The 16,984-nt window shown below is 36.6% G+C and overlaps 1 protein-coding gene across 5 annotated transcripts in view; it reads left to right on the forward strand.

The window, feature by feature from the left end:
* Nucleotides 1–11,123, forward strand: part of LOC134650138 (alaserpin-like) — a 46,765-nt gene extending 35,642 nt beyond the window's left edge. For 2 of the 5 annotated variants that reach the window (XM_063504985.1, XM_063504993.1), the window contains one exon: nt 415–598. In XM_063504985.1, coding sequence (XP_063361055.1) covers nt 415–548 — 134 coding nt within the window. In that variant the 3' untranslated portion in view covers nt 549–598. Of the gene's footprint in view, nt 1–414; nt 599–2,040; nt 2,189–3,239; nt 3,365–5,728; nt 5,815–10,993 lie in introns of those variants that run through there. The other 3 variants (XM_063504988.1, XM_063504992.1, XM_063504987.1) reach the window with 3 other exon arrangements.
* The last annotated feature ends 5,861 nt before the right edge of the window (nt 11,124–16,984 follow it).

Genomic DNA, 16,984 nt, shown 5'->3' on the forward strand with positions numbered 1-16,984 from the left:
CATGTGTAAGCGTCGGAAGCTCCGGCCCGGACACGGCCCGGTGTAACGTGAGGCATCCTTTACTTGTGGAGCTTTAAAATGTGAATAAATTAGTTTTTTTATGATTTCCAAAAGCTTCTGTTGTAAGTAATAGAAATCTTTCCTTTTTAACAGAGAAACAGTATGTATGTATTCCCTACAAGTGTTTCTGTTACCTCATCTAATAGTCTATAAATAAGGTCTGCCATTTCCTGATGTATACGTAATATAAATTATGTTTGGGTGTGGCCTACATCTTACTAAGCATGATGATGTTTTTTTACAATATTTGTCAGAAATCAAATTATCAATAAAATGTATGCGGTTGCATGCTTAGTAGATTTTGAATTATTTTTTAAATATTATTTCTTAAGTCATGTTTTTCTCTATTTTCAGGATTTAACATTCGACCCCCAAGGCCTGGTGTTCCACCACTACAACAATATTTTGTTGCGGATAGACCATTTTATTACGAATTAAAAGCTACTTATACGTTATTTAACGGTATTCAGGACTTTGACAACGTTTAAAAAACATTGTTAATCGAGCATTATTGATAAATAAATATTGCTTGCATTTATTAGTCGTTTCTTTCCGTTAACTCGTGATCTGAGTTAACAGCACCATCTATAAGATTTCGTATGTATTTACTCGAAACCTAGATGGCTTGCCAATAATAGATCGATAATCAATACGCATCCAATAAAATACATAGTTCCCAATGCAGCCCATAGGTGGCGCTGTCATCAATGTTAGGGCTTTAGGCTATGTAGGTTAGGTTTTGTAAAAGTGCAAAAATGCCCTTGTGGTGCTGAATAAATGTTGAAGTTGAAGTTGAAGTTGAAGTTGAAGTGAATTTAGAATAAGTACATTATCCGACCTGCGCCCACGTGCCAACCAGCCAATACTTTCCAAAATGGGTTAGACAAAAATTTGGTACCTTACTTTTAGCAGAAATAAATAATTAGCTTACCATAGAGTGCTCACTCCATACATGGCGTACACTTGCTTATTAGGATGATGCTTTTTTTTTATATTTTTGTCAAAAAACTATTACAACTATCAAAAAACTCTATGCAGTTGCATCCTAAGTAGATTTTAAATATTATTTCTCAAACATGTTTTTCCCTCTCTATTTTCAGAATTTATCATTCAACCCCCAATGGCTGTTGTTCCGCCGCCGGAACAGTATTTTATCGTGGACAGACCATTTTATTTTGAATTAAAAGCTACTTACACGTTATTCAACGGTATTCAGAATTTTGATAACGTTTAAAAATTTCTTGTATATTTTGTGTTGATCGAGCATAATTGATAAATAAATATTTTTTGCATTTAAGTATACTTATGCGTTTCTTTTTTAAAATGGATTAGCAAACTTTTTTCTTGAAATTCATCCCTTAATATGCCAAAATGAAGAAATATATAATTATAGGTACACTACAATATTTAGGTGCTCTTTCTTGCATAATATCTCATTCTCACAGATTATTCTCGTTCCTCCGCTTTTACCCTGTTTCGTATTTAACCACATCTCATTTAATTATGACACCTTATTATTGTATACTTTCAAATTATTGACATACTAGCGACCCGCCCCGGCTTCGCACGGGTTAACAAATTATACATAAACCTTCCTCTTAAATCACTCTTTCTATTAAAAAAACTGCATCAAAACCCGATGCGTTATTTTAAAGATCTAAGCATACATACAGACAGACAGACGGAAGTGACTTTGTTTTATACATGTAGTGATTCACAAATTTAATTTGAGGTTGTCCCGTATCCTTTCCACGAGCTTGTCACTGATATTGATATATTTGCTAGCGACTGCGTAAAGTAACTCACATCACAATGCATCTCCCTCGTACTGACATTGGTGCATGCGAGATACTGCATCTCAGTGCCGTTTGGGTTGACGCAGTCGCTAGCGTTTAAGGCCGCGGAAAACTCATGGTAACGGTAAAGTTAGTGTTTGTGTTTGAAAATACCAAAAGTCAGGAAAGAACTTTTCTATTTCAGCATTTATCGCGGTGGAGTCGTTTTCCCTAGTCGAAGAGCTGTACTTTGACGCCGACCATCCATTTACTTTCCATCTTAGGCAAGGAGCCCGCACTCTTTTTAACGGAGTCTTTGCTTTCTGAATTGAATGCCATACCAGTGTTTAAAATAGTGATAGATAATAGTGACTAAAATGTTTTAGGTTAAGTACTTACATTTTTGATTGCTTTTTATTGGGGTAAGTAGGTTTTTTTTTCAGTGCCTTAACTACTTACCCTAAATAACTAGTTATTACTTTCTAACTTGTGACCTATTTTTAAGATTCTCACTGATGAACAAAAAATAAAGTTGATTCTAATAATATAAAAATGTTTTATCATTCTTTCCTTACCCCTTAAAATATCGAACTATCATAATTATGTAACCACGGATATAAACACAACATAAGGGTATCTAAGATTTGCCATAAAACTACGCATTAAATTTGTACAATAATGTATATAGGTACAATGTGTGTAGGTAACTGTTCGCATACCTTTTTATATGTTTAAACTTAAGGCAGCTGTCTTACTAACGGCGATAAAGCGAGTAGCGACCGTCTATTCGAGAGAGAATGTAAGTCTGGAAAAAATAAAATATACAGTGCAACATTATCTAATGAATCTAATCCTACGCTAACCAATCACTATTGTGCGGAAATTTTAAGAAGAGACACTCACTCGGGAAGTAAAGTCTCTCAAATCAGCTCGCTATTTGGGGCAATCATACATTGATTGAGTAAGATGCGTAAAATCCAAGACAAATTCGTGCTTTGAATGCTGTCCAAAGTTGACGTTTGACAATTCAGTGACCCCAAACCATACGGCGCAGTACAGCGCCATCTCTTTTGAATGTCAAACTAGTGACTTTCCTTCTCTATTACAATCCGTTCTCTTTGATTTGGGGCATTCCATAGAAAGGTCTACTTTGTCGGGGACGTGACGCGTATGGCAGCCACCTTAATAACCTGCACTAATGTGTACCTACCTATAATATACCATGGAATTTAAAGCTTAAGTTATCAAACGTTTTCGTTCCCTCGGCGTTTTACGAGTAGCTAACAGAAGTGTCAAAAAAATGTCGTCACGTACCTGACACTTTTTTAGAATGCCCCATTTGCTGATAAATCGCCAGCAGCCTGACGCCTGCCTTATCGTGATGGACGCATTTGCCTTTTTCAGATTTCGGTGTAACGTACCTCAGCGCTTACGTAACGCCTGAAATCTACTTCAAGGCTGACCATCCATTCATCTTCGTTCTTAAGTTGGGAGAAAGCGCCTTGTTCAATGGTGTCTACCATAATTAGGTACTTTTAATTTTGCGTCAGTTATGTGGTTGGGGCTTGGTCTAAATTTAAGGTCATTTGGGGTAAAAGTGAAAAAGCAGCCAAAAATTGTTTTCTGGATCAACAGGCCGTAGTTGAAAACGAAAACGATACAGTCATCACAAAAATAACTTTTCTCGAGTATATTGATTGCTACAAAATAGGTACTACATTTTTTTCATACGCCTATGACTCTATATTTAATTTGAATACCTATCATTTGCCTTTATTAGCAAAAAAATCTACAATTCGGTCGTTTGCATAGCGTCAATAGTTCTATTTGCTTTTAAATTTAATTTTAAGAAAAAACCTTTTACCCTATTTGACCTGAGTTTTTTAAAACACTACGAAAACGGTCGCTTATTTTATTACACGTAGACGCATAAAACGCTAACATTTGTTCAAAGGCTGAATTTTCTAAGTGTGAATTTTAATTGGTGAGTAGTTAAGCGCTTTCTCATTATAAATTAAATAAACTTTAACAAACGTTGAAATGTGTTTAACAAGCATGATCTACTTAGTTCTTGAATAACTATACTGTAAACTGTACTTTGAATCTCGGGTAAATATTAATTATCGATTTAATTTTTAACTAAAAGGAATTGGTCTCTGATCGCTTTCATCATGTATTTCTGAGGGTACAACCACATTATAAAAGTCTTAAGCTTACAAAAAAAACCTATTTCTCAAAAATCGATGATCTATATTTCACCGCGATTTGTGTTAACTAACCTAAACGGAAGGGCATGAACATTTATTTTATTTTAGGGGAAAATACAAAATATACATACGAATAAATACAAATTATATGATGTTATAGGGAACCTAGTCAGTAGTCATTCTTGCCATATAATACAAACTCTGCCCTATAAAGAGTTAAAACACCGGGTGATGAAACCTCTCTTAATGTTTACGTTTGCCAAATACAGGATTTTACGAAGATAAAGTCATACAATCTGACAACCATAAAAATGTGTTTAAAAAAACTAAAAAAATATTGTACCCAATTGACTCTCGTTTCGTTAAAATAATGTAATTGTACACATTCACACTGTAGAGTAGTCATAGAGAAATCACATTTCAATTAAACTAGTGGTTAAACTACATATTTGCTCACTCCAGATAGCTTTGCTTTCAAAGATGAGTTCGAAACACGGAAGAGTAAACCAACTAGTCCGGATACAAAATGGAAATGGAAAAGTGTCTATTTTAAAGTTCTATTTACAAACCCGAACGGTATTTACATACCACATGTAGGTACAATATGTATGTAGGTCAGATTGAGTAGTAAATTATTGTTTCATTTGCTATTTACTAGTAGATAGTATACCTATTGTTTTTAGTCGGTAGTAGTAATTTTAGAGTTAACAGTTCATTGATGTATTTTATTAGGCAAAACCTAAATAATGTCCCTCTGTATTTAACTATTTTATAACAGAAATAAAATTTGATCAGAAGAAAAGTTTGTCCTACAATAATGATACGTAATATATAAAGATATTTGCTATATCATAGAGAACCCTCATTAAATAAAAAACATTTTCAACTCCTGGGACATTTATATAACCTAGTCCTTTCATTTTATTAAACTTATTTGCATGCAGCTCATTACAATTGACATTGCTTTAGCTTTAGGCTATTAAAGAGCAGAGCACACCGGCACGCCAGTGCACGTGTGCGTGCGTTTAAATGTTGGAGCCGTGCATGCACACGTGACGCAAGTGGTGTGTCGTCTCTCATAAGAATCAGTATATTACAACGCGCACTTGTGCGGGTTTACGCACTCGCATCCGGTATACACAGGCCTTTAAGCATTGACAGCGCGATTTACCGTGTTGAGTTGTGTGACAGATTTATTAATTTACAACAATCTACTCGTATCGGCATCTCTCTTGCATATTAAGAGTACTATAGCGGTGCAGCTCATAACACAAGCGGTACAGTCAGCATCAATAGTAGCGGATGAAACAACGCGTGAAAAATACTGGAATACTTTTCGAACTAGAGATAATTCTACACAGTTCGGGTTTAAAACTATCAGATTTTGTACAGTCTAAGTATTATTCTTATAAAGACATATCTGTTAAGCTATCGGGATGGTAGATATTTTTGACGCGTAGTCGGATCCGTTACTTTTGACGCCGACTGAAAGCTAATTGTGTTACTCCGTACTCCGTATCTGATTGCGATGTCAGTGCGTGAACCGCCTTATACAATACAATATTTTGCATGCTCGGTTAAAAATGACTGTGTTATATTTACTTCTAATACCTTGTATAAATAGTTTAATGCTTGTACCTTCTTATCCTCTATTAAACTAAGTAAAACTATTTTTATTTATTTCAGGGACATCGGTAAGCAGGTGCAGCTGCATTATCATACAAATACAGAACAAGTGTAATTTTAAAATAAATAAAAAATATTCTAAATTTCCCTTGTCATTTTATTTCAGTCATATCAATGGTAACATTCGGATGGCAAATACAGCTCAAAAGTAAGAGAAATGGGTAACATTGTTCAGAAACTTACATAAACATAAATCCATTTTCATTTCTATTGAGTAAATATAAACTTTTTTCTTGTATGTTGCACCATACATGACCATTGACAAGAGTGCTAAATCTGGGGTATTCACTACATATAAACAATGAGATACACTGTTTCTGAAACACTGTGCAGATGTTTACAGAAACAATGTTTAAGCTCACATAGTGCGAACGGTCAAAGATACAATGAACTTGGCGATAAACAATAGTGTCACTGCCGCCACTGTTTCTGTGTTTCAGAAACACGAGGATTTCTGTTTCCGAAACCATGTTTCTAAATAAAATGTTTATAGAGAATACGTGGCTTTAGTGTGGTCGGACTCTTAAACTGATGTATTTTTCAAAAATGACTCGTATTGAAATTCTTAGCAACTGGTTCAGAGGGCGATGTATTTAATCTGATCTGTTGGTACATACTATTATTATCACAACAATGAAATAGTTATGTGTTCAGATCCGTTTGGACACATCGCTACTTTTGCTGATTGTACTTAACGACGTGCATTTTGATGCATGAGAAGAAATTACAACCTAAATACTTTTTTCATCTCCGCTAACGTAACGTAACGTATTCAATTAGTAATACCATCGAATTCGAATTTTCGACAACCTAGGATAGGACTAATAGGATTTTGCAGAATAAAAATCTCTGAATAGGTAACTAAAAATGAGCCCTGTATGTACGTTTATTTAACGTGCACTAGATTGATATAAAAGAGCGTGTACTTTACTTTCTAATCTTTAGTTTCTAAATAAGTTTATATACGTCAAAGCGATTACGTTGCATCGTGTATATACAGGTTTGTTGTTTTTCATTAAATAATCGTCTTTTCGACCTTTCGTCAACTTGTTGTTGTACGTTTGGTGTGCGGTAATTAATATTACTATTATCTAGGTGAACAAGCTGCTTGCTTGTGTAGCTTGATACCTAGTTATAATATTTTGCAAAGTTTGCTTCTATGATAGTTTCAGGCGCTTTGTCATTTCTACAAAAAAAAAAGCTCAGTTCATAAGTAAATATTTCATAATCATATGACTGTACCCGTTAATATACCCTGTACCCGTTATACCATGAGTCACTGGCACTGTTAAAACTGACATATACACTATCGTCTACATCCCTACATCGTCTACATCTCGCTTGCACTTATATGCGAGCACGAGCGAGATGCATAGGCAGTGCCAAACTGGTGGTAGCTACACCAATGACCTTTATGGTTTCTGGTATTTTCGGAATAAATAACTTACCTTCTCCTTTTCCTTATTATATTTCATTCGTTTTCTGGTGGTAGTTTCTTCCCAATCGTTAGCTATTATTCTGCATTTTTTAAAGCATTTTATTAACAAATGCTTTACATTTCAGCGTTCATCGCTCCCGTGGCAATGAGTTGGGTTCCACCGACAGTGCGCGAGTTTATTGCTGACCATCCCTTCATCTTCATCCTGAAGGCAGGAGATAGCACACTCTTTGGTGGAGTTTTTGCCAACTAGGTAAGTGTTAGACTATATTACTGTTGTAATATTGCTCTTTTGTTAGAATTCATTGTAGCATAATATTTTTACGTAGGCATCTAGAATATAAACAGTCCAATAAAAAGCTCTGAACTCTGGTGAGTTTTTTGTTATCCTAAAAAATAAGATTCCTTAGTAATCGGGACTAGTGACTCACTTTCCGCTTTGCACAGGAAGTTAATATTAATATAAGTATGTATATAATATTAAATCTTTCAACTAAGCCATACCTTATTTTATAAACGCACTAATAGTAATTTTATTTCTCAGGGCCCAACCACCGACAAATGTAGCCACTGCGGACTGTGGTGGACAGTTGCGAACCACAGAAATGTTGAACAAGCTACGGGGAAATTAATTTTTCATTAATAAATAACTATTGCACAACTGTTTTTTCATTACGAAACATGCAGTGGTAAACCCAAAAAAACTAACTGTACACCATACCAAATTCAGTAGGTAGTTAAGTCTTGTTCTATTTTCATATTTCTAAATTCTAAAAGTAACTTGATATCTTCAAATAAACATGAACACACTGATGTGGAGATTTTTAAAATGTATGTATAGTAATTAATGCTGTGGACGTTATCTTCTTTTTGTGTATTGTGTGATTCTGTATCTCGATTGTAGCTTTGTTGATGTGTATCCGTAAACGAAACCATTAAAATATCTTTATTTAACAGCGTTTGTTGGACTAACTGGTGCCGCTTACCCTCCTCCACCGGAGAATGAATTTAAGGCCGACCATCCCTACCTGTTCCTTTTGAAGACAGGGAGCACACCACTCTTTACTGGAGTGTTCGTCAACTAGGTACGTAACACCATATCAATACCAGTTTTTTGTTCCCCATAACGAAAATTGGACCTTGTGCAATGTTAAAACTAAGAGGTTGATATTTAGTATGAGGAATGTTATGAAAGTGAACGAAGCGAAAGAAGTATGTCAGGCTGCCGTATTCGAACTTCAAGATATTCACAAGAGACGACACGTACTAGATCCATTCTAGATACGTTATAGTTTAGATTTCAACTAATTCTCTTTTGAATCGCAAATCGGGCAACCAATGTCACTTTTACGATAGATCGTGTCAGATATATATTAGATGTGAATTAGATCTCTAAGTAATATCTTGTGGAAATCGTTCAAGAGTATCTCCAGAATCGCGGAAATGTCAAATTTGACAGGTTAGATCTTAAACATATCATTATCGTATCTTGGCGATGTCTAAAAGATATCTAATAGATGTCTATTACAAAATCCGAATCGAGCCCAGGATCGTAGGAAGTGGAAATACGCGGTCTCTGCTTACCCCTCCGGTAAATAGGCGTGATTATAAATATGTATGTACCTACATGACATAAATAACAATAGATGAACTAATTATGACATATTCATTTCAGGGGCATGTCATGACGGGAAAATGTGAGCAGTACACAGTACGAGTACCTACAAATGTAAAGCATCCAACGTCACACAAAAAACTAATCGTAGATTTTGTCTGAATAAAATAAATGAATCTGATCTGTAATTCTTTGTAATTATTGTTTTATTTTATTATAATATGCTTCCCAATTTTATAATTATGATAACCAACAAATTTGGTTGACAAACCATTTTTAAACTGTGCATCCCTCAAAAGCACCTACGCACGGTCACCATCTAAAGTAATAGGTACCTATAAAGACGCTGGGCGCACAAATGAAAAGACGGTTAAAAACAGCTGGTTATCATTTTCATATGAAGGAAAAAAGCGCTGGTGGCCTAGCGGTAAGAGCGTGCGACATTCAATCCGGAGGTCGCGGGTTCAAACCCCGGCTCGTACCAATGAGTTTTTCGAAACTTATGTACGAAATATCATTTGATATTTACTAGTTGCTTTTCGGTGAAGGAAAACATCGTGAGGAAACCGGACTAATCCCAATAAGGTCTAGTTTCCTCTCTGGGTTGGAAGGTCAGATGGCAGTCGCTTTCGTAAAAACTAGAGCCTACGTCAATTCTTGGGATTAGTTGTCAAGCGGACCCCAGGCTCCCATGAGCCGTGGCAAATGACGGGATAACGCGAGGAAGAAGAAGATACTCTAGGAAAAAAGTACTTCTATCGTTAAGAATTTTTGGTTGTACACCAAAGCCTTGGACAGCTAGAAAATCCGGGAAGATCCCAAGATTAGATACAATAGTTATTTGTACAACAAGAGATCAAAGTTTGATATTTCTTCGAGTGCTTATTTTGAGTCCCGTGCAGGCGAAAGATTCTATAATAGATTCACGAGCGTAGCGAGTGAATCTAATTTAGAATCTTGAGCGTAGTAAGGGACTCAAAAGCGCACGAGATGTAAATAACTTTGATCTCGTGTAGTTCACAAAACTTTTCACCTCAGCAGTGAGAACATATTAGAGAACCCGAAAAATGTATTCCTTCTTCATCACTTACCTCTATTCACTCATGTTTTCTTAAGATATGCCAACAATTAAATTTTCACCTCAGCATCTCGAACAAGGGTACTTTGCTACTTAAAAACAGTGAGCAAAATCGAATTTTGCTCACTGAATGAGCAAAATCGCATTTTGCTCATTTTGTCTCACTCAGTGAGCAAAATGCGATTTTGCTCACTGTTTTTAAGTAGCAAAGTACCCTTGTTCGAGCTGCTGAGGTGAAAAATATATAGATACAAAAGGGCAGGTTCTGAATTAGTGATGAATCAAAATTGACACCTATCTGAAATAATCGACCGAAGCCGCAAGTACAGAATTTGAAATAACACATAGGTACAATCAAATTAAATTAAGGTACCATCTTGAACTAGTAATTGGAATTTAAATTTTAACTACAGCCAGTTAAAATTTGGATAAAATTAGACTGCTAGTTTTGTTACTACACTAAATCATTATCTTTACCTAGTTACCAACTTTTAAATCCAAAAATGTCACATGCACACACACATATCTGCTAAAACAGTTTCCAGAAGTGAGCCAATAGGTACAAAGCTTTACTTGATAGCATGACGCCTTATAAGTTATAAGCTTTTTGTTTTTAAAGGCTCAAATATATTATAACTATAGTTCGACAAATTCGTGGCTTTCCAAGCTTCAAGCTCATAAGCTTCAAGGACCCTTCTCTCATAGACAGCCACAATTGATTTGTTTCGGGCGAAATAGGCAGATTTCTCATCTCAGATCATAGAAAGAAGTCTTCCTTCTATGATCTGATGGGCAGATCCTCGTATCAGATCAAAATATGTCGAGCGCTATTCGACTTTACAACATAATTAACCCGTTTATAAACAATAATAATAGATTTTAATTTTAATAGTCTTGTGAGATTCAAACATTTAGGTACCTAATTACCTATCTAACTTGGATAGAATTCCGCTCGATCCATTACGAGTATCCTCGACATATTTTGAGCGAAATTCGACTTAATTATTAAGTGTCCCAGCATAACTTAAATATTTAATTTATGTAGCTACATACAATTTGAGTTCCACGGTAAATATAAGTAGGTACTGGGAGCTAAAAGTAAAATAAATAAATAATGTTTAATTTCTATTCCAGCGTTCGTAGCCGTGGCGACAAGTCTCGTGATCAATCCGAGAATATACGAGATCCATGCCGACCATCCCTTCTTGTTCATCCTTCAGGCAGGAGACAGAACACTCTTCAGTGGAGTTTACTACAACTAGGTATAGACTATAGACACAGATCAGAATGGTTCGACAAATGACTTTTGCTTTTTTTCCGCTAGGTACCCTAATCCTTAACTTAAGCGCTTCGTAAATGTTTTCGTCAGTAAGTAGTCTAAGTTGTAGTCTTTGTTTCCATATTGTTTATTAATAAACAATTTGACTAATTAAATTAAATGCCAAAATCTAAAATCCATACCCAGCCAAGATCCATACCAGTACTTCATTGTTATATACATATTTAAACATGGTACAACATAACAGACTCTACCAGGGCTCATTTAGACGATGCGAGAACTCGCATGCGAGTTTCATTACATTGCGGGTTTTGATCGGTCGATTGAATTGGACGTAACCAAGAGTTCGCAATGTAACTAAAATCGCATGCGAGTTCGCGCGCCGTCTAAATCAGCCCTTATATGCAGTGAAATTAACGGCCCGATTCGAACATAAGTTGTAGAATAATAAAGAGAGATTTCACGAGCTGGTGTGATGAAAATTACTATCGGGCCTACAATGTTGCAGTGTCGCAATGTACCTACCTAGTACCTGTATGTATGGTGTATGGATGATAATGTTTTTATTTTTAAATAAATGTTTGTACTTATGCTAAGTATTTCTGTTTTATTGCATAGTGTGCCTTAAGGTGACAGTCCATTTCCAACCGCAGCTGCACTGCACTACTGTTAGTTTTACTATGGAAATTGACAGTAACAGCGACGCGTTCAGTACCAGTAGTGCAGCTGCGGTCAGAAATGGAATGTTACCTAAGGGTCTTACGTTAAAACGTAAGAATTAATATTTTTAACACCGTTTATTTATTATTTATTACTGAAATTTTGTTTTATTGTAAGGTATTGATATGGTATTATCATAGCGCATTACGCGCGCACCCCCAAAGTACGATACGAGCGACCTGCATGAGTCGCACGCATATTAGTGCGAGCGAGATTACAGAAAGTAAGTCCCGCAGACGCAAGCGAATATGTGAGTTTAACACTGCTAAGGCAGTCGTCGTGGTAAGTGGCATACTAGAAGAGAGGCCTATGCTCAGCAGTGGGCGACAAAGGGCTGATATGATGATGATGAAGTACCTGCAAATTGCCATGATTTAGCATTGCTATTAATAGATCATCCTTTCTCTCAACCTTAAACAAACGTGCGAAATAGAAATGTAAGATAACACGACAGCCTATTCGCTTAAATACCAGTTTAAATGCTTAAGTGAAATCATGACAGAGCTCAAACAATAGCGACCATAAAGATAACATGGAAAGCGAAAGGTAGCCCACATTAATCTCAGGTTTGTTCCTCTGACAGCGTTCATTAAGGCACAAAAGCGTGGTCTATCATCTAGTTTCCGTGCTCGCCCTGACCACCTAAAACGGATTGTTGTTATAGAAAACTGTGGGTTGTTATGTCGTTTTGTTCCTAAGTGATATTACGCTTTTACAAATTGGTGCTGTAATGCTGGGTGCGCCGGACAATAGCCGAGTTAAAAGGTACGTATGCTAGCCGAAATGTTAGCTTAGTTATTTAAGTTAAGAGGGGCGTAAACCCAGGAAATTAGAATGGAACAAAAGGTATGTCGCGCCGCGTGAAACTTGCGACGGAACTCCATACATCAGTTTATTTACTAAAACGTTAGTGATTTCGTAGTCGACATCTAACGACAAGTAGTGGAATTATCAGTACCGCTTTTGCCGACGATAGGGACGGAAGACATGTAACGAACCGAATTCGGATGGTCTGTTAGAAAATAATGCACAACAACTATGAAAGTAGGCGCTAGATTCAAGCTGACTGAATGAATACTAATTTAGTTTGATTAGCAAAATATAATATATTTATTTTACGTAGATGTCTATCGACTGACAGTCTCTGAAGAAAGATGGCGTGTCGGGGGGTGGTGTTGCCAGGCTAAGGTCTAGCTGTTTCAGTCAGGTATTAACACGCCACACCCTCTTTGACACCAGATGTCACAAAGTATGTAGGTACTCGAAAAATGTACTGCTAAAACAATTTACAACTAATATTATAAGCTGATGAAGTTTAAAATAGAGTTCCGGAGAATTCGGTTTTCGTTCGTTGCGACATCAAAATATTGTCAACTAGCAGTACTGATAATGTCCGCTACCTCGCCGAAATAACTCGCGTTTTGGTAAGAAAACTGATGTGTGGAGTTACCCTGCTACTCTTTCTTTAGATGCTTACATATATAATATTTATCTATGCCTGAACTAAGCGATAAATCGATCGAAGCAATAAATACATAGGTACAATGCTGCACTGCTTGCATTGCAGCATTGTATCGAGCTCTAATGGGTTCCATTACGATGCCCGCCACCAGCGTAATGGCTCAGAAATATTTAATTGATGGAACAGTCCACGATACGACTTTTTCTTTATTGTATTTTTAGAGACTAAAATGGTAACAGATTTTTTATTTTCAGCTCTGATATTTAGGCTGCATTTTGTTATTAAGATGATGTATGTATGTCACTTTATTGCACATAAACAAGTCTACACATAGACATAATAGAGTAAAAGATGTAAGTATCTGTACAAAGGCGAACTTATCCCTAATAGAGATCTCTTCCAGCTAACCTTTGAAGATGATAGTGGGCGACCGCTTCTTTAGACAAACGTAGCTTCTATTTTCCTCCCTGCTCATTGCGCAAACTCGGTTTAACGCATTTAGGACCAAATGAAAGTATTAAAATGATTTCCAGCTTGCTGTAAATTAATTTTTGGACCTAATTTGATTGGCCAAAGTAGCATTTTATGATATATCATCAAGCAATTACTTTAATTCCATGTATGCTGGGTAAATTACCGTAACTGGGAATTATTATTCACATTAATTAACAAACTGCTCGCAAATGTTCATTAAATAGAGATCTCGCGTTGACTGAATTACACATCAGGAACACCAACTGTTGCTTCATGTAAATGTTATTGTTTCAATTGTACTGTACTCGGTGATTTTAGCAATTAAGTTTTACGTCGTTTGGCGGTTCTTCTCTTCTTCTTTAGTCAATCTATATACGCAATATCACCATGTTCATGAGATTGGGGACTGGGGTTATTTGTGACCCCAAAATGCCGATTAAATTGAAGGGACAGGTCTATAAGACCATCATTAGACCTGCCCTTCTGTACGGCAGCGAGACTTGGCCTTTACTAGAGCGGCACAAGCAGGAACTGCGTGTCACGGAAATGAAGATGCTGCGGTGGTTGTGCGGAGTTTCACGCAAGGATCGCGTCCGAAACGCCCACATCCGGGGTAGTCTTGGCGTCCGTGACATCGCTGACAAACTGCAAGAGTGCCGCCTTCGTTGGTATGGCCACGTCTCGCGCAGACCGGCAAGTTACGTGGGTAACAAATGCCTGGCCATGCCGCCTCCTCCCGGTACGGGAAGAAAAGGCCGGCCCAGGAAGCGATGGCTTGATGTCGTTAAGGAGGACATGCGTGCCAACGGACTCACCACCAGGGACGCCGAAGATCGGGCAAAGTGGACACGAAGGAGTCGGAAGGCGGACCCCGGGTCCTCGCGCCCCGCGCGGGGGCACAGCTGGGATTGACGCCAGGATGATGATGATGACCATGTTCATTAGATTATTTGTTAGTCTCTTGATTTATTTTTCTTCTAAGGTTAGGGGTTTTAACTTTTTACAATGTGGATACAAAAATAAAACCGTCGGACTATCCGCGCCATTATTATTAGTACTTGGGAGACCGAGGTTTGCTCAGAAAAAATTATAAAAATTCAAAAATTCGTATTTTGCCAGAGATAAAACCTAGATACATTTTTCGCCCCCGAAAACCCACAATACCCCCCCCCCCCATAAAGCAAATTTCAGCCGTTTCCGAGATCCCAGAAATATATAAATGTACATATATACAAGAATCGCTCATTTAAAGGCATTTTAAGATAAGATGATGCATCCAATCGGAAAACGCGTTTTCACTAAGGCAAAACGGAAAACTAGTTTCAACTAGAGAAAACGCGTTTTCACTCAAAACGGGTTTTTACGATAGCGTTATAATATATATGATTATATATATTACATTTTTGATAATTAAACGTGATTTGTTTGATTATATCGTTGTTCAAGTCCCCCACAACACAAACCTTCTTGGGTGGGGCTTAGTGGGTTTGTGTAAGAATTACCTGTTAATATTAATTACTTCTAAGTTTCACAAGAATGTACCTATATTTGTAGGTGTGCTGTGTGCTTTTAAACCATGGGTTAAGGAGTGTCCCAGAAAATTGTAACCATGGCAACGAGTAACAAGAAAAAGATCTTAATAACCTAATTTAGGTTAGGTCACTTATGTATGTTACTAGATAAACATAAGTTACCTAATCCTATTTAATCAGTCCACAACAGCGTCAAAGCGCGTCAAATTGCCGGGCACAAACGCTATTCATTAGCACTGGCGCGTAATTACCTGAGCGGTGAACTGCGTCAGCGAATAGCCCGCTTTATTCAACTATGCACCTGACGGGACCAGAAAAACGCAGTCACACTACACTGTGTATCCTCTACTAGTTGGGTAGTATTTTTTTTATATATGTTAGGCAAACGAGCAGACAAATCGCCGGATGGTGAGCAATTACCGTCGCCAATGGACACCTGCAACACTAGAGTGGTTACAAGTGCGTCATATTTTCACAGCAATTCGATATTAATGATGACATTGCAACACTTCGTCATTGCAAATGCCGTGCAGAGTTAGCTTGGTCCGACTTGAATATATTTTATATATTATTGAATTTATAATATTACATTAAAAGATGTAATCACGATTTGAAAACGATAATAACACCAATGGCACCGCAACATAGTTAAATTAGTATTTTTTTCTTCAGATATCGATAAAATTGGTTGGGTAGAGAGAGTTCCCTATTCTGTACATATTTAGCGCAAATTCACAGTAAGTATGTCTTACAGAATCTTCCACTAAGTTACGAAACGTATGGTATTTTTGTAACTCAGCGGAAAATGACCTCACCTACATTTTTTTGTGCCGAATTAAAATTTCGTATTTTTTTAACGTCCAGAATAATTAGGAGCTCTTTAAAACATCAAATCTAGCGAAAAAAAAACCGACTACAAAATAAAAAAATCGATCACTAATCATAATTTAAAAAATTAAAGTCACGAACAAAAAGTGTAACGAGGGAAGTACGAAATATAAGAGTACCTATAGAACAAAGAAAGAGTTATTTATTAGGTACGATATATTTTGATAAAGCCAATCGTCGAGCAATACAGTGTAGCCAATATTTACAAATCGAAACAACACGTTCAATTCTCCATATAACTCGCAGCGAAACTAAAACGGAAAGAATTGGATTTCTTTATAAAAATAAATTGCAGTAGCTTTCCATGAATTATGCACGATGTAGCTCCGGATGCCGCTTTTTTTCTCTTCCAATCCCGATGCAAAAAAAGTCAATACCGCAGCGAGATGATATGACAGCAAGAACACGAGTGATGCGATTCAGAATTTATCGTGAAGCATTTTCAATTCACCGAAAATACAGGTAAAGTCAGTAAAATCCCAGCACTATGTTTGTAGTATTCTAGCCCGATATAATAAAGATTCATACATAAGGAAACTGTGATATTTACTCACCCATTACTGTGGGTACGGAGTTACGTTTTATTGCATTTAAAATGTAACAAAATTCCGGCTCCTAGCTATATACGAAGGGGAGAAGTATAAAATAAACACGAGACCGATTCTGCTGTTTATTTTTGACTTAATAAATCGAGTGAAAGGGCTTTTATAAGGTATAGGGCATTTTTTTATTCGATAAAAATCATATTAAGTCTAACGTCTCAAAAATAA

Source organism: Cydia amplana, chromosome 8 (assembly GCF_948474715.1).
Source record: "Cydia amplana chromosome 8, ilCydAmpl1.1, whole genome shotgun sequence".
Lineage (NCBI taxonomy): Eukaryota > Metazoa > Arthropoda > Insecta > Lepidoptera > Tortricidae > Cydia > Cydia amplana.